General features: G+C 49.7%; 1 protein-coding gene across 1 annotated transcript in view; it reads right to left on the reverse strand.

The window, feature by feature from the left end:
• Positions 1–18,848: 18,848 nt before the first annotated feature.
• The window catches only part of LOC130594587 (ran-binding protein 10-like), an 84,764-nt gene continuing 81,274 nt past the window's right edge, over positions 18,849–22,338 (reverse strand). Inside the window, exon 13 of the mRNA XM_057400573.1 lies at positions 18,849–19,104. Coding sequence (XP_057256556.1) covers positions 18,974–19,104 — 131 coding nt within the window. The 3' untranslated portion in view covers positions 18,849–18,973. The remainder of the gene's footprint in view (positions 19,105–22,338) is intronic.

Consider the following 22,338-nt stretch of genomic DNA (forward strand, 5'->3'; position numbering starts at 1 on the left):
CTGTGCTTGTCGCTGGGTTTGGTGCAGCTGCTGTGCTTGGAGCTGGGGTAACCGCGCTGTCTGTTGCAGTTGAAGTTTGAGCAGCTGCTGTACTTGCTGCTGGGGTAGCTGTGCTGTTCATTGCAGCCAAAGTTTGAGTAGCGACTGTCGCTTTGCCCTCAGATCCGCTGACATTCTTTTCCTTTTGAAGGTGCTGGATAGTGTTGAACAAGGCCCTGTAAGCATAGGCCAAGCCCCAGCACGTTGCCGTGATTTGTCCATCTCTGGTATGGCCAGAATGACCACACACCTCATTTAAGTGTTTTACTAATTCTTCTGGATTTTGCAGTTGTTCGGTAGTGAAATTCCAAAATACTGGAGGGGCCCACTGACCTCGATACTTGCCCATACTATCCCACACACCCTGCCACTCATGGCTGTCCAGCCTCAGGGAAAATCTCTCGGTCCTCCTACATCGTCGTTTGACCCCAGACAAGACCCAAACCTGAATCTGCTTAACTCTTGAAATCAGTAGTGGGCAAAACACACTCTGTATGCGTGTTAGCATGGTGATTCCCATCACCATCAGCAAACAAGTCTCAACAGCATTAAAAGGCCATTCAAAAAATTCAAAACTCTCAAATGTAAATGGTCTGGGGGGACGACTAGGAGGGTAAAAGGATGTCTCCTTCACAGGTTGAGCACCTGAGAAGGTGAAAAAAGATGTGTAATTGCTAAGCACCTCCATCATATACCTCCCAAAGTATAAAGGTGGTGACCACACTGGGAACATAAGCCAGATCAGTTTCATGATCAATGGTTCTATTGTATTACAAGTCATTACCATAAAGTACAATGGGATAAAATCCTTAGCCCAAGCCCCACACTTGAAAAACACTAATACAGCAAATACCGGATGGACGTAAGATATGATATACTGAAACTGTGAGATCAAGAGGAACAACCTTGAGAGCCAATAAATCAGCATTGTGACGAGTGACTATCAATCCAGTCAGATCTGTTCTTATCTCAACCCCTCGTGCCCCACGTTGGGCGCCAAAAAGAACTGTCGTGGTTTAAACCCAGTCAGGTAACTTGTTCACTCACTCCCAGTGAGTGGTGCCGAGCTGACAACAATCGAGGTCCGTGTCCGTCTCCCCCCCCCCCCCCAGCACCGGGGCTCTCCCCTTCCCCGCTCCCGGAGGAACGGGGAGGAGGATCAAGAGAGTGCAACTCCTACGGGTTGAGACAAGAAGCAGTCCAGCAACAAATCACCACCGCTACTATCAGCTAAAACAATGATAAGGGAAAATAACAAGGGAAGAGAATACGATACCACCGGCCAAGAAAGCGAGTTCCACCCGGAAGCCCCTGTACTTCCAGGTAACTCCCAGTTACCCCCCCACCCCGGGCATGACGTGCTGTGGTATGGAATACCTCCCTGGCTAGCCCGGGTAAGGCGCCCCGTCTCTGCTTCCTCACAGCTTCCCCTCCTCCCTGGCAGAGCATGCGCCTCACAGAGTCCTTGGTCAGGGTAAACATCACTTAGCAACAACCGAAAACATCGGCTTCACCAACACTGTTCTCAAGCTAGAAGTCAAAACACAGCACTGCACCAGTTAACACAAAGGAAAAACATGACTGCTACTGCTGAACCCAGGACAATATTCTAAATGGGGAAGACTCAAAGTGACTGGGTAGAACCAAAGATAATAGGGAAAAGCTTATTCCTAACCCTCCCCCCACCTCCCTGGGGACAGGTTTCAGGCACTTGGTGATGATCAGCCATATCTCTCCTGCTTTGGCAGCTCAGCTTCCTCTGCAGCGTGGAGCCTGTGTGTTCCCAAGCAGCACAGTGACAGTGTAGCTGTTTTCCAGCACAGCTGGGTGTGCTCAGTTACCTGCTGAGACCCCATTTCCAAGCATGGGGCACGTTCTGCCCAGCTCCTTCCTCCCTCCACTGGCACCATTGCTGGCAAAGGCTGCACCTGAGGTGTCCCCAAGCTTTCCTCCTCTTCCTCCTCGTGTAGGATCAAGAGAGCCCTGCTTATGTTTTATGTAAACAAGCAAATTCTCCAGAGCCCAGTCAAATGAAAAGGGAACTTGGGTCAGCAGTGGGGCTTTCCCGCACTCATCAGTTAATGACAGCACACCAGCCTTTCCCTTCCCAAAAAGTAAAAGAATAAACATCAGAGGGTCTCCAGGGAATTGTGAATTGTCTGGCTGCAATAGTGATGGCTTGAAGACCTGAGAAAGGGGAAGCAGAGCATCCCAGGCCAGACCGTCTGCCAGATAAGCAGGCCCAACTCTGCAGAAGCAGGCCTCCACTAGTAGTTTTAATTCTCAAGGTCCTCTCCATCCAGAGCAGTCTCTTCCTTGACTGGCTTCAGGGTGCCCCTGTACTTGTTCAGTCACCAGTGCTACATGCTGCCCTGGCTGCCCACCTGAAGCATCCTCCATGAATGGAGTGGTTGGGTGAAGCCATGGGGAGACTCGCCATGGGCTTGCAGCAAGTCCATCCCAAAAATCCTTCTGTGTTGATCAGGGTCCAGCCCTCAGATAGTGGCTTTGCCCCAGGCATGGTCAGGGCAGGCTGTGAGCTCCCTTGGTCTGTGGCAGCAGTGGTCACTGCGTTTCCACTTAATGCTTCCCAGCGAGTTCAGAAGCCATCCAGCCATCTCCAGCATGTCTGTGGTGGCTCTGGGGCTAAGTGACTTTGCGGGGAAAGCCGGGCTTTGCCTTTCCTGTTGTCATGAATCCCCTCTGTGGGTTTGTGAGTCCTCGGGGTTACGCCTCTGCAGAGGAGGATTTCACTTCCTTTGCGGACCCTGTGGCTTTCCCACAGGCCCTCCTCGATGAACAAAGTTGCTCAAGTCTGTTCAGTCTTTCTACGTATCACCACTGTCAGTAACCCTGAAGATCCCACGTGACATGGAAATCCCCTTGGTCAAAGGAAACCTACAGGTCTTTCACTTGAATTTGGTCAACATTCTTTGAAGATAAATTGTAGCACCCCTTTGCCTGAGCTCACAGCTGAGCTCTGATGAGGAGCACCCTGAGAGGAAGAGCCATCACGCTGCCACCATGCTCAGTGCAAGGATGGTCCTGGTGCTCGCGATGCTACTTGCCCTCTCTCCACACTGTGATGCAGATAAAGCTCCTCGTGGGCCCCCGCTGTGGGTCAGGGCTGAGAGTTGTCCTGTTGGGGAGGTCAGGGCAAGAAACCACGGTATGAAGCAGGGACAGCGCTGCTGGCAGGAAGAGCAACCCCCTGGTGAGGGCAGGGCTGTACATCCACAGTGCCACACCCTGTTTTGTTTGTGATCCCAAGAGTGAAATTAAGATGCATCATCGGTGTTCATTGGTGGAGAGTGTCCTCATGGAGGTGTCTTTCTGGAGTCATCCTCATGGCAATGGCTTCCTTTCGTGATTACCTTTTCCCCCTTTTATGAGTTGGGGGAGTACCTATGCTCTTAATGTCATGTATTACACGTGTTCCTGGTGGACCAGTTTTGATGGTCTTGCAGCCAGCTCTTCACCTGCATGTGTCTGCAGCAATTCTTGGGATAATGGGCAGCAATTCCTCAGAGCACTCCTCGAGGTAATGGATGGAAGAGTCTTAGCTCTTTCCCACTCATCCCTCAGGCAATGGATGATGGAGTGCCAGTTCAGCTCCTCACAACCTTCTCCCAGAATGGATATGGGAGTCTTATCTCAACTCCTCCCACCCATCTTTGAGACAATGGACTAGTGGAATTCCATCTCAGCTTCTCATGCTAATCTTTGAGACAGTGGACAATGGAGTCTGATTTCAGATCAGTCTCTCACAGTCCCACAGTGCAGGAAAGGATGGAGACTGCTCCCAGGGATGGGTGGCTTTGGTAAAGCCAGCTGAGGGCTGTTGGTGCTGGGGGATAACCCGGAGCATCCTCCAGCCCCAGGAATGGAGCAGGGCACCTGGGGCTCCTCATGGCAACATCTGCAGAATGGGGGGATGTTGTGTGCATCAGTCGTGTCATGGGGGAAGGTCTTAAAGACTGCTTTCCAAAGCCAGCATTCACCATCTCTCTTTGTCTTCTCTAGCCCCTTACACACCGTTCGAGTGCTGCGTCAGTTACAGAAGTCCCCTTTACGGCTGGCTAACCTGAAGGCACTTCCAAGGAGTGCTCTTCCCCAGCAATTATGTAAGTCCTAGCAATTTCCCCAGTGTTGTGCTGTCTCCTGGGCTGCCACAGGTTCAGTTGATCTAGGGACAGGACTGGGCCAGGTCTGCGTGGCCAGTCCATGGGTGGCGGTCTTCCATCACAAAGAGGAATGGACATGACTGGCCACTTCTACAGGGCCGAGTTAAGGAGGTGAGTCTGTAGGATTAAATTATTAGGTTTAAACTAACAGTAATATGTATGACTTTAACATAGTAAAATACAGCAAGCTATTCTAACTTGCTGACACGGAGGGAGTAAGGAATGTTTGGCTGACAGGGGAAGGAACATCATGGGACTGATAACAACTAAGGAGACAGTAAATAAGACCAAGGATGCCAGCCTTCCAGATGACAGAGACTGGAACAGAAGCAAGGACATACCACTGCTAACAGAGCACTAGGACCTTGCGAGCGTGCACAAGTACTTGAGGTCATTCAGTAAACACAGTGAGGAAGACTAACGGGGACCACCAGAGACCCCCACTCAGCAAGAAGGCGCATGTGCAATTAGGATGCAAATATTATAATTAGTTCCTGGAAATCGCATGAATATGCAAATAATTTCATGGGGAAAGCTATGAGTACTCTAAATACAGAGCTGCCGCCAGCAAGTAACAGGTGCGCTCACCTTTGCGAAATGATTTGCGTGTGCGCGCAGCGCTGCAATAAAGAATGCTGCTTTCTAAAACTCCACATTGAGTCTTAGAGAGCTTCTCAAACTGACTTTTGTGGTAACAAGTCCATCGCCGCTCCTGAAGGCTCTGCACAGGCTCTAGAGGCACCGGGCTGTGGGATGAGCTGCTTGTAGGACACCGCATACCCAGGGGCAGCATACAGGGACAAAGGGAGAGGAGCAGGAGAGCAGGGTGGGGAGGATGGCATGGACGTGTGGTGTTATATCTGTTGTTTCTCACCAAGCTTCACCTTTCCTCTTGGCAGGTTTGAGACTGGTTCAGGCTACCCAGCATCCTGGTGGGAAGGAAGGTTTATAGCCATCCTCCTGGGAGGGGCTGCAGAGGTCTGAGACAAGGGGGAACAAAATCACAAAATGGAATATAGAAACCTTTAGAATTAGTTTTAAGTAATGTTAAGTTTGATGGCTTTGCAACAGTAGCAATGGAAAATTACTGAGGTCCATGATACATAGAGAAAAAAAATAGAGTACAGCTAGAGAACATACTGAGAATTCTCACAAGACAAATCGTTATAGTTGTGACATAGTTTAAGAAAAACAGTCTAGAAGAACAGGACACAGGGATAAGAACAAGACACACGGATAAGGAGTATCTGGGAACCGCAGGTGTCCAGGATGGGCTACAGTTAAACTAACTGATAAGTAGGAGCATAGGAGGATTATTATGTCTCTGCTGCTAATGAACCAATTAAACTGGTATGAGCATCTACTGCACATGCTTGAAAGGCTGCCAGAAGTGATGAAGATTGTTGGAAGAAGTAAACGACCCTCAGAGACCAGCACCACAATTCTGTACGCATGCGGGGAACTTTCTGGAAAATTATGTAATCCATGCGTAGCCTCATGAATATGTATGTATGCCCAGTGGCTATAAAAGGACGGCTTGTGTGGCAATGGGGAGACACACGTTAGGAGGAGCTATCCCCCGTGTCTCCCGGTGCCGCAATAAAGAATACCTGCTTGTCAGCTTGAAAACTTTGTTGGCAAGTTTGTTCCTGGAGTTTTCTCTGTATCAATTTGGCACCCCAGATGGGACTCTCTCTGCTCGGCTGCAGGACCCGCTGAGGACAGGGCTCCCTAGGGCCCTCGGGAGTTTTTCCCAGAGGGACCCCTCGACTCATTCGGATCACTGTGGGAGCAGACAAGGGCCATCTCATAAAAGGTATTCTTTTCTTTTATATAGTCTGTAAGGTGCAGGGGGCATCTTGCATAAAGACTAAATTGCTAATTGGGTTGGTTTGGTAAGCGTACGCAAGGTTTGGAAGCCTTCCGTAAATCAAGGTAGGAAATCTTGTAGGTAAAGGCGTATACCCGGCTGCTAGCGTCCGTTTGGTATATACCCACAAGAAGCAGGGGGCATCTTGTGGTTTGGGTCCTGCAAGACGCAGTGGGCGTCCTGTAGAAAAGGTTTTGGATTTTACTGGTATACAGCCACAAGAAGCAGGGGGATTCTTGTGGTTTGGGTCCTGAAAGACGCAGTGGGCGTCTTGTGGAAAAGGTTTTGGATCTTGTTGGTATTTATTTTGTGGCTTGTTACATTAAGGATTTTGGTCTTGTGATTTTGGTATCAGTGACAGCAAGGGCATCTTGTGGTTTGGGTCCTACAAGACACAGGGGGTGTCTTGTGGAAATGTTTTTGGGTCCAGTGTGCTATCAACAGCCCATAAGGGATTTGATTCAGTGATGCTGCCAGCGTGCGTCCCTGAATAGGTTAGTCGAATCACCCTCCGATACAGTGGGCTGTCCAGTACGTCCCACAGTGGGATGCAGACAGGCTGGTTGGGCACAAGGGTCTTGTCCTTCTTGGGACACTGACAGGCTGGTCAGGCACAAGGGTCTCATCCTTCTTGGGACACTGACAGGCTGGTCAACTATAAAGGGTTCAAGGAAACCCCCCTATTAATGTTACAATATGGTCTGAGCCATCGGGGTTAGGATGTATTGCTTTTGATTCTACTGGTATTCGTCTTATTTTGTGGCTTGTTACAGTAATGATTTGTGATTTTGGTACTGGTGACAGGATGTTATAACTGTGTTATTAACTGTTGTTTGTTTGTTTGAATTTTAGTCTGTCTTTGTCTCAAGTGTTGTAACTGTGTGGAGTGTGTCTGTGGGATCCCGTTTGTGTATGTGTGTGTGTGAATGTGAGATTGATAATGGAAAATCAGCAGAGTGGATAGATCTTGAAAAAGAGTCCTTTGGATGCATTTTGGCACACTGGAAAGAACTTGGAGGGTCTCCTGGGGGCTCGGTAAATAAGAAAACATTGGTAAAATATTGTAACCAATGGTGGCCTTTGTATACTTTGGAAGATCAGGAAAAATGGCCTAAAAATGGAACTCTGAACTATAATACATAGTTACAGTTAATGCTGTTTTGAGGGGGCAAGGAAATTGGGATGAAGTAATGTATGCAGATATGTTTTTCACTTTAAGAAATCACGCAGAGTAACAGACAATGCAAACTTAATATAGCTCTGCCAGATTTCTTAATTTTGGCTTTGGAAAAGGAGAGGGGAAAACTCAAAGTTAAGCTGGAGATGTTCAGCCTGTGATATTGGGGAAAGATGTTGAAAGTTAAAAAAACAGTAATCAGGAAGATAGGTTGGAAAATCATGTTTGTTCCTGGAGTTTTCTCCGAATCAGGTCCCCAATGCTGAGGGTGGGCACTGACTCCCCAGAGCGCTGTGCTGCATCAACCAGCAGGGCACCAGCTCCTGGGGTGCTGCCGGCCCCACTAGCACCCCCCTGCTGAGCACAGCCACAAAATACAGGTTTACTTAATGTGGTATGGGAGAGTGGTGGTGTCATTTCTTCTCCCAGCCCCAATAACTGTGCTGCTGCTTGTCATGCCGAGGAATGGAGACAGCCAAGGGGCTGGGGTGGGATGGGAGCTCTTCTTGCTGCCTCCCAGAACCTCTTGGGTCTCTCTGGGGGGATGGGATGGTGCTGAATGGGGTGCTCTGGGCACTTGGGTACTCATTTCAAGGGGATGCAAGAAGGGCTGAAGACTACTCTGAGGGCTTTTAGGTACAACACTGCCATTGGTTTTGGGTTTTCAGCTTTCAGCTTGTCCTTTGCATTGCCCCATGCAAGCCATACATGAGCAAAGGCTGGTAGCCACATCTTCCCTAGGACTTTAGTGCATCTGAGCTGTGTCCTGCAGACGTCCTTGGGCAGGTAGAACAGATGCTTAAGCAGACAAGGGAGGCATGTGGAGATCTCCTGGGTGTACCAGGAGATGCTTTAGCTTGAGGAAACCTTTCGAACCATTGCCTTTACTCCTCAGGAGCCTTCAGACCATGGAGACACACTGTTTGCTTGGTCTTGGTGCCCTCTCCTGACAGCTGTGGCATGGATGCAGCACCGACCCCAGGGCTCTGCATGGAAATGTCCAGCAAGGCACTGTGCAGGGGATGAACACAGTGTGCCTGGGAGCCCAGCGCCTCACCTCCAGCCTGGGCTTTCATCCGCCTTCCCTAGCATCAGCTCCTGGCAGAGATGTGCCAGCACAGAACCAGCATCACAATGACCTTGGCCCCAGCTGAGCCCATTGAGAAGCCTCTTGCCCTGTCTATGGTGCATGTGGGTCCCACCAGCCCCTGCCCTTGCCAGCTCCATGGTATCCAGTACAGTGGGGCTTGGGCCATCCTTTGGAGCTGACTTCTCCAACCAGCACAGACCTCTGCAGCTGCTGTCACCTGTGGATAGGGACAGGAACAGGGCTGTGAGGCCATGGTGTACATTAAAAACCCCCAACAGAGGGTCCCGACCCAGGACTGGAGAAGGGCACCTGCCTGGGACAGCAGTTGTGGATCCTATGGGAAGATCTGGGTAACCCAGGACCTGCTGTCCTGTGTGAGCCCAGCACAGCTGCCAGGGGAGGGCACTGAGACCAAGCAAACAGGGTGTCTCCATGGTCTGAAGGCTCCTGAAGAGTAAAGTCAACAATTTAAAAGGCTTCCTCAAGCTGAAGCACCTCCTGGTGCACTTGGGAGATCACCACCTGCCTCATGGTGCCCATGAGACCTCTGGTTCCGGGACCCACAGTGTGTCAGGGTTATCCCTCAGAGGCATCCAGCTCTGAGGTCCCCAAGACAAGAGGGATGTGGAGCTGTTGGAGTGAGTCCAGAAGAGGGCCACAGGGATGCTGTGAGGGCTGGAGCAGCTCTGCTCTGGAGACAGGATGAGAGAGCTGGGCTGGTTCAGCCTGGAGAAGAGAAGGCTCCGGGGAGACCTTAGAGCAGGTCACGGTGCCTAAAGGGGCTACAAGAAACCTGGAGAGGGGCTTCAGACAAGGGCCTGTAGGGACAGGACAAGGGGGAATGGCTTTAACCTGCCAGAGGGGTGATTGAGATGAGCTCTTAGGCAGAAGTTCTTCCCTGTGAGGGTGCTGAGGCACTGGCAAAGGCTGCCCAGAGAAGCTGTGGCTGCTCCATCTCTGGCAGTGTTCAAGGCTAGGTTGGATGGGGCTTGGAGCAACCTGCTCTAGTGGAAGGTGTCCCTGCCTGTGGCAGGGGGTTGGGACTGGATTATCTCTAATGTCCCTTCCAACCCAAACCAGTCTGTGATTCTATGATATTAAAGAGTTGGTTTTCTCTGGCTTTAATTCCTTTTACTCTCTCATCAATTTCCATTGCTGTCAGCTTTCTCTTTCTAATTGGTTTTGTATCACCATTTGAGATCCAGATTTGATCTCTGTTTGTAAGGTCTTTTTGCTGCCTACCATACAGTTTGTTATGCTATTATTTCCCTTGACACATTGCCTTATTCCTAGCCATGGCAAGGAGGCTCTAGTGGATTTATGCCTTTTTGGCCATGGTTGATGGCGATGAAGGCTTTCTCTAGAGAGGGCTGCATTCAACTATAGTGAGGTTGCAATTGGTGTAGACATCAATAAAATCATGTGCACAGCCTGTCCCTCCTCCTCTCTCTACACAGATGGCTCCTTGCCTTTGCATCTGCCCAACCAGGCAAACCTTGGGGAGGCCCTGGAGCTTCACACATGGAGAGGAGACTCTGCCATTGGTGGGGATGGCCTAGGAGATCACCGGGAGCACCCAGGCACAGCAATTTGGAAGGGGCTGGAGAAGACTAAGGCCAAGCCCAAAAGATACAGGGGAAAGCCCAAGTCCTCCAGAGAGCCTCTTGGAGCCTCTTCAGGCCTTCAAATACTCCACATGCAGTCATTTGCTTTATGAGGCGCAGATAGTGGAGGCATCTACTAATGCTTCTGATGGTACAGGGTTAATTAGCTAGGGAAAAGGAGCAGTGACCGTGTGCCTCAGATGAGCCTGAAAAGTGAGCTTGGCACATGAGGTTTTCTGCATGAGGAGATGTTTTGTCTGGAGAAAGCTATCAGCTCAGTTCCCCCTTAATTACAGCCCTTTGCTTTTAACCGATGTCTAGGAGGTGGTGTGACCCTGGTGGCTTGTTGGGCTTGAGGGTCTGTACATCAGGGAGGTGGCAGGAGCTGCAAAAGGGAAGGGGGGAGAGCCTGAGGGATGCAGAGGCTGTAGAAGGGGGCTCAGGGACTGTGCATAAGGTGTCTTCTCCCTGCAGATCCCTTTTCTGGGAAAAGTAGCATTAGAAACCAGCGATGCTGTGCCCAGCTCTCCGCATGGCCACCCTGCTACCATGCCAGGCCACCAGACCTGAATGGCCTGCAGACCATTCTTCCAAAACAGAGTTGTCAGCACATTTGATTTGTTTCCTTCTCCTTTCTTCTTCTAGAGAAGTCACACAAACATGAGATAATCTTCACGGAAGTCCATTTTCACCTTTCCTCTCCTCCGAGAAGCCTTGCCTCGTTCCCAAGCCACAGTCAGGTCCTCTCCCATGCTCCCACTCAGCATCATCCCATGTGGGTTCCCACCAGGTCCTCACCCCCTCCTTACAGCTGCATCTCATCTTCCCAGGGAGCAGATCTCTGCATGGAAGCTGGGCTGATGTCCACCAGTGCTGTGTGGTGCTGCCCTCGGGGTCCTCTCTGGGGTCTGGGATGACTCTTTTGGGGTTGTGGTAGGGTTTGTCCCATCTCCCTGAGGAATGACCTGTCTGTATACTGATAATCACGAGCCTCCATCCCTCTGATCATCCCATGTCAATCCCATTGCCCATGTGGGAGGTGGAGGCAATGCTTAGGCTCAGACTTGGGCTCAGACACGGGCTCAGACACAGGCATCCCACTGCTGTTGCCCCATTTCTTCCCTTTCTATAAAGTCACCAAAAGCATCTCTGTCACCACTTTCTCTGGGGTCCCTCCTAGTTCAGTCCAGTGTGGCTTTTTCGTCTCATCCCATCCTATCCAATGCTGAGTGTTTCAGTGCCTAACCCAATGCTCTTGGTATGGGCAGGGTGGTTGGGGAGGATGGTTTGGCAGGAACTCATCAGTCACTTGCCTTTGACAACTCAGGCAAACCAGCTAAACCCATGACTGACCAGAGATTTTGGGTTGTCTCTCCTTTTAGAAATGAAGAGGAAATCATTAGACTTGACATTTTGTCATCACAGAATCTGCTTTCCTGGGTAAATTTCAGTTCTCCCGAAACCTCCTGGAAGCCGCTCTCAGCCCTGTGGCTCTTCCTCAGAAAGCAGAAGAGGCCATCCCGTTCCTCAGCCTCTTTGACCTGCCACTGGATGTGGCCCCCAAAATAAACGACAGAAATCCCCTTGTCTAAGAGGCTTCCTAGAATATGTCTGAAATTTGGGGAAAAGTGGTTGAAGTGGGTGTGTCCTGGGTTCAGCAGTAGCAGACATTTTTCTCCTTAGGGTGCTAGGTGACCTCAGCAAAGCCAACCCTGCTTGGAGGAGACTAGCAGCTGTTCCCCAGATCTCAGCTGGATGAACAAGTGTTTGGAAGGGGGAGACCGTTGCAGCTGTTTGGAGCCTCCCAAAACACCTTGCAAGTTGTGACCCTACCTTGGAAACCCCCAAAAACTCATCCCCAGACTGAGCAACCCGATATCACCATACACTGCAGCAGTGTGGGCTGTGGGTCCCACGTGTTCCCTCTGCCCACTACTGTCCATGTTTCCCATTCCTGTCCTTGTGGCCATGAAGGGAAACCAATCCCTGCTGCAGGGTGCTGTGGGAGCTGCTGAGAAGCTCCACAGCTGCCATCCCATGTTCAATATCCTGCAGTGTTAGTGTCTGGCAATGCAGTTAGCTGCAAAGTGCTGCCAAGGGCATTCACATCTCTCCTTTCCCTTGACAGCCCACATCACGTCCACCAAATGATGCATCAAGTATGCACAGAAACCTATCCAGTATGTGAAGATCTACAAGATGCCCTGAGGCTACTCCCTGCTTGCAGCTGTGTGAGTACCCCCGGGGTTTGCACTGCAGTACGGCTGGGAGCTAGAGCAGCTCCCCCCATCCCTACCAACAACTCAGACCCAGCTGGGAGCATAGACCTGCGGGGTGGTGGTGGGGGTGGTGGTAGGAAAACAGCTCTGTGGGATGGGCAGAAGGGGGAAAACCCTTCTGTTTTGGTGGTTTCTGCTAATGCCAGTGGTCTGGGAAGACTCAGACATGGACCATCAGCCTGAGGAGGGCAGAGGCTGCTGGAGATGGCTCCAAGCCTCCATCCAGGATGGGGCTGCACACAGAGAGGGGAGAAGTAGTGCATGGGAAGGGAACAGCTCATAGTTCATATTTTCACTCTCTTTCCTCACTTTCTCAATGCAGGATTGTGGCTGTCACTGGCGATGAGGTCTGAGCCAGCCCCAGGAAGCCCTAGTTGAGGAGCTATGCAAAAGCTTCCAAGGAAAAAATTAAATCCTCCTTCTGCCGTCCACCATCCAACTCGCCCATCCAGTCCTCCCATCTCTGGAGGGAGCTGACAGTGCTCATGGTGCTTCTCCAAAGGGTCCCATGGCAGTGGGCACCATCACTGTAGGTAGATCCAGCCCGGACCACCCCAGGACCAGTGTAATGGTGGCCACGAAGTTACTCCTGCTGTCACTGCCCCACTAGGATGTGCCCAGTGGAGCAAATATTTATAATAAATATATAAATATGATAATAAAGACTCATTGACACAAATTGCTCTTTGAATTTTTCCTGATTCTTCAGCCCAAGGAGACATCCCACAAGCCCAAGGCATGGTGTGACTGAAAAACCCTTTTGCCACAGGCACGTGTTTCTCCAGGCTTGGCGCAAACTGTGCCTGGTCACTGCATGCTTCATTGGGAACACGATAGGGGGGCCAGGTCTTGACCCATAGGTGAGGTTACCCTTACCCATAGGTAAGGCTATTCATCCTTACAGCATGCTCTCTGCCCCATGGGCATTGCAGGCATTCCAAAAGTAGGTGATTGGAGTGAAGGGTTCAAGGAGAAGATCTGCCAAACCCTTTATCAGCTTCCAAATATGCTGGTGGCTGCTGTAAGGTGAGGGAGATGAAAACATCCGCAGTGCCCAGAGGGTGAGGACACAACCCCCTCAGTGGTAAGTGCCATGGACTGATCCTCAGCCTAAAACCTCATCAGTGGTTCACGCTCATGACTAGAAAACAGTCAGGGCTGTATTTTCTAGAGTACTGAATGTAGGCAGGGGACAGGAAAAACCCATCCCACAAATCATAAGCACCATGGGATGATGCATCAATGGAAAGGGAAGCTGAAGCAGAATCAGATTTTGGGGGACAAACATCTCATGGATGGCACTTGGCTGTTTATAGACATAAAGCTCCAGAGTTATACCTTGGGAGCATGTAACACCGAGGGCTGTGATGGCCATGTTGTCTTCTAAAAGAAAAAAAACGGATCTGCACCATATGTAATGCAAAGGTGGTAAGCTCATGGATAGAAAGCCCCAGTCTGTATTTCAGAGACTCTTTAAACACTCCCCTTACTAAGCAGCCTTTCCCAGTCATTCACACTGGAGGGCTGCAAAGATTATTTCCTCCATTTGCTTTAAACACTGCTGCAAATCAAAACCACACAGGTCCCCAACCAGATTTCAAATGGAGAACATGGTGCTCAAGGAGAAAAAGTGATTCTTGCCATGGCACACAGCTAATCTGGAAAGTTTTGACCTGCAGAAAGAGCTGTGTTGACAAGATCTGGAAGGCGCTACAAGATGCTATTGCCAACGAGAGGTGAAAACGTTGAGAAGCACCAGCAGATCATCTAGGAATGCCACATCGCACCATTTATGAGAAAGGTGGTGGTGAAAAAAAAAGAAACCAACCCTCATAATTATGGTTTTACTAGTCTCTATCCCTTCACTAACAAATTAAAACAATGCTCTGCAGGACATGCCAATGTTATTTCTGAGGATTCTCCACCGTGATAGCCTGCTTTGGGTGATGGGTGGAATTGCAGTGCCATTCAGGACTCATCCAGACCCCAAGGAACTCCTGCTCACATGAGCTGATGAGTTAACTGCTGCCAGGTGGGAATGTTACTGAACTCATAGCATTGGGACCCAAGATGCGGGAGGTGGTCTGTGAAAAAAGGACGCCAATGGAAAATTTCCAGGGTCTGCTCTAAGGGTTCGATCACTGGAAGCATCACTTCTACACTCTAGCAACTGTGGGAGAAGCTCTTTTGTAGATGTTTTGTAGAACAGCCATCATGTGCTTCCTGCTATGCTGAGAACATGGTGTAGTGGAAATATATAGTGGCGTCAGCAGAAATATATACAGATGTTGGCAGCTGCTGCAGCATGACCTGCCCCCTAAATGTCCTGTTACCAAAGCTGTGTAAGACGTACCAGAAAGTCTAACTGCTTGCTTCCCTCTAAAAACTGTACGTGAGGCAGCAATGCTCAAGCCAAGAGCCAGCCCTGACCACCAAGGGACCTGCCTAACGACAGGGACGTGCTTCTGTCTGTGTCCCCTCACCCCTGGATGGGGAAAACTCATCCCAGAGCCAGCTCAACCTTGTTAGGCAGAGCCCAGCTCCCTCTGAATGGCCAGTCCCAAGCCACGGGGATCACTGGTGTGTAAGGCTGACAAATCACATGGCTCCATGCTGGCCCTTGCACAGGGATGTGTATTTTAATAAAAATAATTCTGTCAATACACAGCAGATCATCGGTTTCTTTACCATAATTCCAGTATATTTTCATAGGCTTTTTCCCAGTTAAAATCCACCCCTCCCCCTTTTTCAAGCTTTCATGCAAAGTGTCAGATAACTTAATTCACAAATACTAAGCTTAAACTGAATCAATGTGCACAATTTGCGTAATGTCCATTTAGGCAATGCTGTACCAAAGAGGAGACCTCCCCTCCTCCCAAGGCAATGAGGAGATCTGCTCCATCGCAGCCCAGTGGTGGCCGCTCCTCCAGGGCTGGTTGAAGCTGCCCACACATCACAAACAAGCTTACACGTCCCCACACAAAGTCATGGCTGCATTAGTCAGAACCTGAGCACAACAATCAGAAACCACTAGTGAAACCACAGGAATACCTGACATTAAAAAAAAAAAAAAACAACACCAAAACCAACCAAACAAGTGACAGGTATGGGACAGATATGTCACAGCAGAAAAGCCTTTGCACTCCTCAAAAACCAGAATCAGGACAACAGGTACAAGAGCTGGCAAGAAGCTGGCAGCAGCAATGGGTGCTAGTTACAGCAGTGATGTCTGTCAGAAACTGGGTCAAGTAGACAGAGAAGAACAACTCAAGCTGGCACTACTGCTTTGAGTGCAAGAAGCAGAAAGTATCATTGCTGTCTTGTCTACAGGGATCTGCTGCCACTGTGCTGCACACTGCCAGTGGCAGAGACTCATAATTAATCACCAGCATGAGATGAGTGTGACCCCTCAGCACTAACCCTGACACAAGAGCAAGATGGTTTCTAACTGCCATGGTTTAAGGCCAGCCAGTAACTCAGAACCATGCAGCTGCTCGCTCACTCCCCTCCACCTTCCTCCCCCTGCTCCCGGAGGAATGGGGAGGAGAATCGAAATAATGTAATTCCCACGGGTTGAGATAAGAACAGTCCAGTAACTAAGGTATAACACAAACCACTACTGCTACCACCAATAACAATAACAATAAGGGAAATAACAAGGGAAGAGAATACAACCACTCACCACCCACCAACCAATACCCAGCCCGATCCAAACAGCTATCTAGCCCTTCCAGGTAACTGCCCCCAGTTTACATACTGGGCATGACGTGCTGGGGTATGGAATACCCCTTTGGTTAGTTTGGGTCAGGTGTCCTGTTGCTGCTTCCTCCCAGCTTCCCCTCCTCCCTGGCAGAGCATGAGACTCACCAAGTCCTTGGTCAGAGTAAACATTACTTAGCAACAACTAAAAACATCGGTGTTGTCAGTGTTATTCCCAGGCTGAAAGTCAAAACCACAGCACTGCACCAGCTACTAAGGAGAAAAATGACTGCTATTGCTGAACCCAGGACACTACCACAGGGAGGCTCTCCATGAGAAGACAGAGAGACCATCTCATTACACCAGAACTTTTTGGCACCAGAATAACCCAATATCTAGGAGCATCTCTTGGGTTTTTTTGCAGTGAAAACAACACAAAACAAAATGCTCTAGGATAGTCAGCACAGCTTTGCCGAAAGACTAAGTGAAGCATTAATATGACACATGACGGACTTGGCTTAAAGGAACCACAAAAAGAAGGAACAAAAAAAAACCAAAACAACTCAGATAAAGACAGCGTTGTTACAAAGATGAGAGAGAATTTTGACTGTAGCCAGACAGCAGCAAGCTGAATGTTGACCAACAGCAGAGGAAGTTGCCAAATGTGAAAGGCAAAGCCATGTACCATGGTATTTCCAACCTAAGTACCCACAATCAGCTCCTCAGCATGCCATAAACCTGGGTCTATGAAATGGAGAGCCTGCAGAACAATCTCTCACCAGGACAAGTTCGTGTGCTGCCTCAGGTTTAGCACAGGCACACAAGGGCTCCAGAAAAGAGTTAAGTGTCTCTACAACTGCAGTGAGGAAAGGACTACAGGCTGGGTAACAGCCCTCACTAGGACAACGAACAGAACTGAGAATCAGTAGAGAAGCTTTCAGTCACATGAGCTGTTCCCAGAACTGAAACAGAAGCCCCAGATTTGCAAGTTAAATTCTGTGTGGTGCAGTTCTCTGCTCCTGTCCGTCTAGAAAAGCTGTAGTACACAGAGCTTCTCCCTCTGCTTCTTTCAGCTGAGTTGATCTAATAAAAATCTCTCCTCCATCTCTAAACCTCATGTTGCCTGTTTTCTTAGGCCACCATGGCTCAAGCACTGCCTTTACACATCATATACCTTCACCAAAAGGTAGTGATAGGCATTTCAAACCACTGCCAACACCATCTGCATATTCACTGCCACAGCTGCCTTCTGCAGTGTAGGGGACACCTGATCCCTGCTCTGCCTTGGTTTCAGACCTCATGTTCCAGCTGCAAACGCAGAAAATCCTTAAAGCTCTGCACAGAGGTCACACAGCACCTTCCTTTCTTCAGCAGCACGCAAGCTCTCTGGCTGCATGAAGCCCTGGCAAAAGCTAACCCTCATTTTAAGGGCAAACTTCAACACAATCTCTTCATCTTTCATTGACCTTTCCAAAACAAAATCATAAACAGCAGTAAAATACATGTTGAGTCTGAGCTCTCCTGGGCCCTCCTCAGGGGTACTGACCTAAAATTCATTTGGTGCAGAATTACACGGCCTCCTGTGCAGCCAGACCAAGCCTGAAGTCTCCCAAGGGTACATCAGAGGATGCAAAGCACGTGGTTCTGCTACACAGCCTCACCACTTAAAAGTACAGGCTCAGAAACACTTACAGGCAGATGGTTTGAATGCCAGCTTAGTGGCACTCGAGTCCCTGGGATTGATACATACTGCAGACGGACACATTAGTCCATCTTACTCGGAGGTTACTCACACACAGATCCTTGCTTTGGGCCTGAAACTAAAATAATTTTCTCAGCACTCCTTAAAGAAATGTTCCTGCTTCCTTCTGAATGGCTCAAATCTTACAAAGCTGGTACTGACCTAATCCACAGCTGGTGCCACTTGCAAGGATGAGCACAGGTCAGCTTAGTGTTCCCAAGACACTGGCAAAATTTAAAAGTGCTTATTTAGATCAGTGTTACTTGGGGGGTATTACTATTATTACTGAGTCCTAGTGACAGAGCCCCCCTATATGATGAAAAAGGGGGGGTTGTGATTTAACACCAAAACTGACAGCCCAACTGGCAGCACCCACAGATGTTTCCTGGAGGCCAACGACCTGCTTCTACCAACACAATAGTAGATGACTTCATATTCATCAGTCCAGTCCTGTCCCTCTAGCTGCTGTGAGAGCTGGATTTACCCATTTCACAGGACTGAGGACTGAGAGATGATGCTGTAGTTCAGCCGCTAACATAAGGCAATATCAAGTCTTCTACTCTTCCCACTCACAAAGACAAGGACTTGTGAGGCTCGTGCTCTTGAGAGAGGCATGTACCGTGAAGGACCAAGCTCCTTCATTTCTCATAATTAGTGCATGACAGGACCTACCTCATCAAATCTCCTGAAGGGCTGCATGACATGTATGACTGGGACTGAGTCTGTGAGCAATAAATACATCGATGACTTTGTGGAGGTGGAAGAGACCTTTATAATAAACAGGATTCAAATAAAATAAATTCCCTCTGAGCTGCTACTGCAAGAAGAGTTCAGATAACTAACACAGAAAATGATGCTGTATGTGCATGATGGAGGGAGAAGGGAAGAACAAGCTGTCAGCAACTTGATGAGGTTCCTCAGTAAATCAGCAGAAACCAGCTCAGCAAAACTCTCCAGATCCATGAGAAACAACTCAAATCAAAATAAAAGAGAAATCCCTACATTGTAAGGTACTACATTAGAATAACCAGCAAAATACTGAGTGCTGCTGGAGCTACAGCAATGGCAGAGAGGCAGGTAAGATCTGCCAGTCGTTCCTGGGGTCGGGAATAGCCACATAGTGAGGGACTCACTCAATATGTTCACAGGTTCTGTGTGTGTGTGTGTGTGCTAGAGGGGGTGGGGGTGGCAGGGAGGTCAGGCTGTTGAACGAGGTGGTGGTGTAGAGTGGCAGCAACAGAAGATGAAGGGCAGCATTCAACGATGTCAACTCCATCTTGGTTCTGGTGGCTAGTGCAAATAGTCATCCACTCTGGCAAAGGAGCAGGAGCCCAAGCCCACGCGAGCCATAAGCCGCAAACACTCTGAGGCCTGGCCCAGGGTAAGCATCAGTGGGGGCTGCTTTGGCAGGTTCTGAGATTCTGTGGGGGCAAAAAACAGAAAAAACTGAAATCTGTTTAGGAGATGTGTCCAGCTGAGTGCGGGCTGCCTGCACTCGGTCCCACTCAGTCCCACCCAGGCACCAAGCCCAGCACCCCTGGCAGAAGGCCGAGGTGAGTAGCTCCAGAGAGGATGCCTTCAACACCGGAGCAAGGGGAAACAGAGCGTCCAGGAGCCTCAATTCTGAGCAGCGAGAGCCACTGAGGGAGCCTCAAGTCCTTGACAGGACTTGCCCAGGAGCTGGCAGCTCAGCCGACACAAGCAGCTGACTCACAAGGGGCAGCGCCAGGAGGAACAGCACCATCCCTGAGTGGGTAAAAACCTGCCCCAGGGAGCCCAAGTGACCAGAAGCAAGGCAAACAGGGCATAGCACGGCAGTCTGCGCAGGCAGCAAGTGCGATGGTGAGCACTCGCCTCAGGACCAGGGCCCGGTCTGGGAGCTCTGCTCTGGCTGCCTGGACGGTGGCCAGCGTAGGCACCCAAACAGAGCTGATGAGAAGGGAGGCTGCAGCGCAGACCTCGGAGTGTAGTAGGTGCCTCCACTTGTCGCCTGAGGCAAGGGTACAAAATGGGCAGGGCTGCACTCGGTGAGCCCTGGTGGAGGTCCTCCTGCAGCAGGTGGCTGAGCTGTGGGAGACTCAGGCTCAAAGATGTCAGGGAAGCTGACAGGGAGCTGGACTGCTTGCTCCAGGCCCAAACTGTGCAGGGACCACAAGCGTACATCACAGCTCATACAGAAAAGGAGGGCATTAACCCAAGAAGCTGGGAACTAGTAACACCCCCCCTCCCCCCCCAAAAAAAAAACCAAACCAAACCAAATCAAAAACCCGCAAAAAAAAAAAACAAAAACAAAAACCCAAACAAAAACAACCAAAAAACCGAAACCCACCCAAAGAAAGGAAGAAAAGGACAATTAAAAGCAAGGGGGTTCCTCCTAAATGTGACATCCCCACCCAGAACCACTTTGCAGTTCTGCAGGGGGCTAACGAGGAAAAACACACCTCGCCACATGAACAACCTGCTGATGCACCAGGAAAGAGGATCACTACTGGTGCTGCCAGGAAAAAGCAGGGGGTTATTGTAGCAGGTGACTCTACTTCAAAAGGCACAGAGGCACCTATCTGTTGGCCTGACCCAGTCTCGAGGGAGGTGTGTTGCCTACCAGGGGCACGGATCAGGGATGTCGCAGAGAGGCTGCCTGATCTAGTAAGTTCCGCTGACTATTATCCACTTCTAGTGGTCCATGTGGGTGCTAGCGATATAGATAGCAGTAGCCTGGAGAACATTAAGAAGGACTACAGAGCCCTGGGAGAGGTGGTCAGGTGCTCTGGAGCTCAGATAGTTTTATCATCAATATTCCAGGTTAAAGGGGAGGACCTTAAAAAAGCCAGGAAGATTTGGCAGATTAATAAATGGTTAGAACGGTAGTGCCATAGTCAGGGGTTTGGTTATTTAGAAGAAGGGAATAGGTCTGGAAGGCCAGGTCTACTGGAAGCTGGTGGAGCTAGAGTCTGACAAAGAAGGGGAAGAGCTGTTTTGGTAGGAGGCTTGCCTAGCTGGTCAACGCAGCTTTAAATGAGATGTGTTGGGTGAGGGAGGCATCTATCCTTCCCAACACCCCCAGTCAGTTGCCAGCACCTGTAATAAATGCTTGGAGCGACGCAGAGCTATTTCAGTCGCTCTAGTCGATGAGCCGGCTTCATTCGGAGCTCAGCTCAGATGCCTCTATAAAAATGCCCATCGTATGGGGAATAAGCACGAGGAGTTAGGGATGTGTGCACGGCTAAAGGGATATGATATCAGGGGCATAACAGAAACACGGTGGGATGGCTCCTATGACTGGAGTGATGGAATGGAAGGTTATAAGCTCTTCAGGAAAGACAGACCAGGCAGACGGGAAGGTGGAATTGTTAATTATGACAGTGATAGACTGGAGAGTATGGAACACTGCCTGGGGACGGGTGATCAGTCAACAGTTTGCGGGTCAGGGTCAAAGGGAGAACAGCGATGGGGGACATTACTGTGGGGATCTTCTTATAGGCTGCACAATAAGGAAGATGCCGTGGATGAAGCAATCTATAGACAGACAGGAGCAGCCTCACACTCACAGGGTCTTATCCTCATGGGCGACTTCAATCACCCGGACATCTGTTGGAGGGTCAGTACGGCCAGGCACAAGCAATCCAGGAGATTCCTTGATTGTGTGGAAGACAACTTCCTCCTGCAAGTAACAGAGGAGCTGACAACGAGAGGTGCCATGCTTGACCTCGTGCTCACCAACAGGGAAGGGCTGGTGGGGAATGTAAGACTCCAAGGCAGCCTTGGCTGCAGCAATCATGTGACGGTAGAGTTCGAGATCCTCAGGGCAGTGAGAAGGGCACACAGCAAGCTCACTGCCCTGGACTTCAAGAGAGCAGACTTTGGCCTCTTCAGGAACCTGCTCAGTAAGGTTCCATGGGATAAAGCCCTAGAGGGCTGGGAAGCCCAAGACTGCTGGGGATATTGAAAGATCACCTGCTACAAGCTCAGTAGCGTTGCGTTCCAACTAGAAGGAAATGGGGCAAGAAGGCCAGGAGACCTCCATGGATGAATAAGGAGCTGCTGAGGAAGCTTAGAGGGGAAAAATGAGGCTTATAAAAGGTGGAAGCAAGGACAGGTGGCCTGGGAAGAATACAGGGACATTGCCCAGGAAGCTAAGGCCCAGCTAGAATTAAATCTGGCAAGGGATGTGAAGGATAACAGAAAGGGCTTCTATAGGTATGTAGCAAATGAAAGACAGACGAGGGATTACGTGGGCCCTCTCCGGAAGCTATCAAGAGAAATGGCTACCCTGGATTTGGAGAAGGCTGAGGTTCTCAACAACTTCTTTGCCTCAGTCTTCACTGGCAAATGCTCTGACCACACCACCCAATTCTTGGAAGGCGGTTGCAGGGACCCTGAGAATGAAGACTTTAGGCCCACTGTAGGAGAGGATCAGGTCTTAGACCATCTTAAGAACCTGAATTCGCACAAGTCCATGGGACCTGATGAAATCCATCCGTGGGTCCTGAAGGAGATGGCAAAGGAAGTTGCTAAGCCACTGTCCATCACGTTTGAAAAACCGTGGCAGTCAGGTGAAGTTCCTGATGAGTGGAAAAAGGGAAATATAACCCCCCTTTTCAAGAAGGGGAAAATGGAAGACATGGGGAATTACAGACCAGTCAGTCTCACCTCTG

The sequence above is a fragment of the Pezoporus wallicus genome, unplaced genomic scaffold (assembly GCF_028554395.1).
Source record: "Pezoporus wallicus isolate ANWC-B61680 ecotype Strahan unplaced genomic scaffold, APGP_CSIRO_Pwel_v1 contig_7171, whole genome shotgun sequence".
Taxonomy (NCBI): domain Eukaryota; kingdom Metazoa; phylum Chordata; class Aves; order Psittaciformes; family Psittacidae; genus Pezoporus; species Pezoporus wallicus.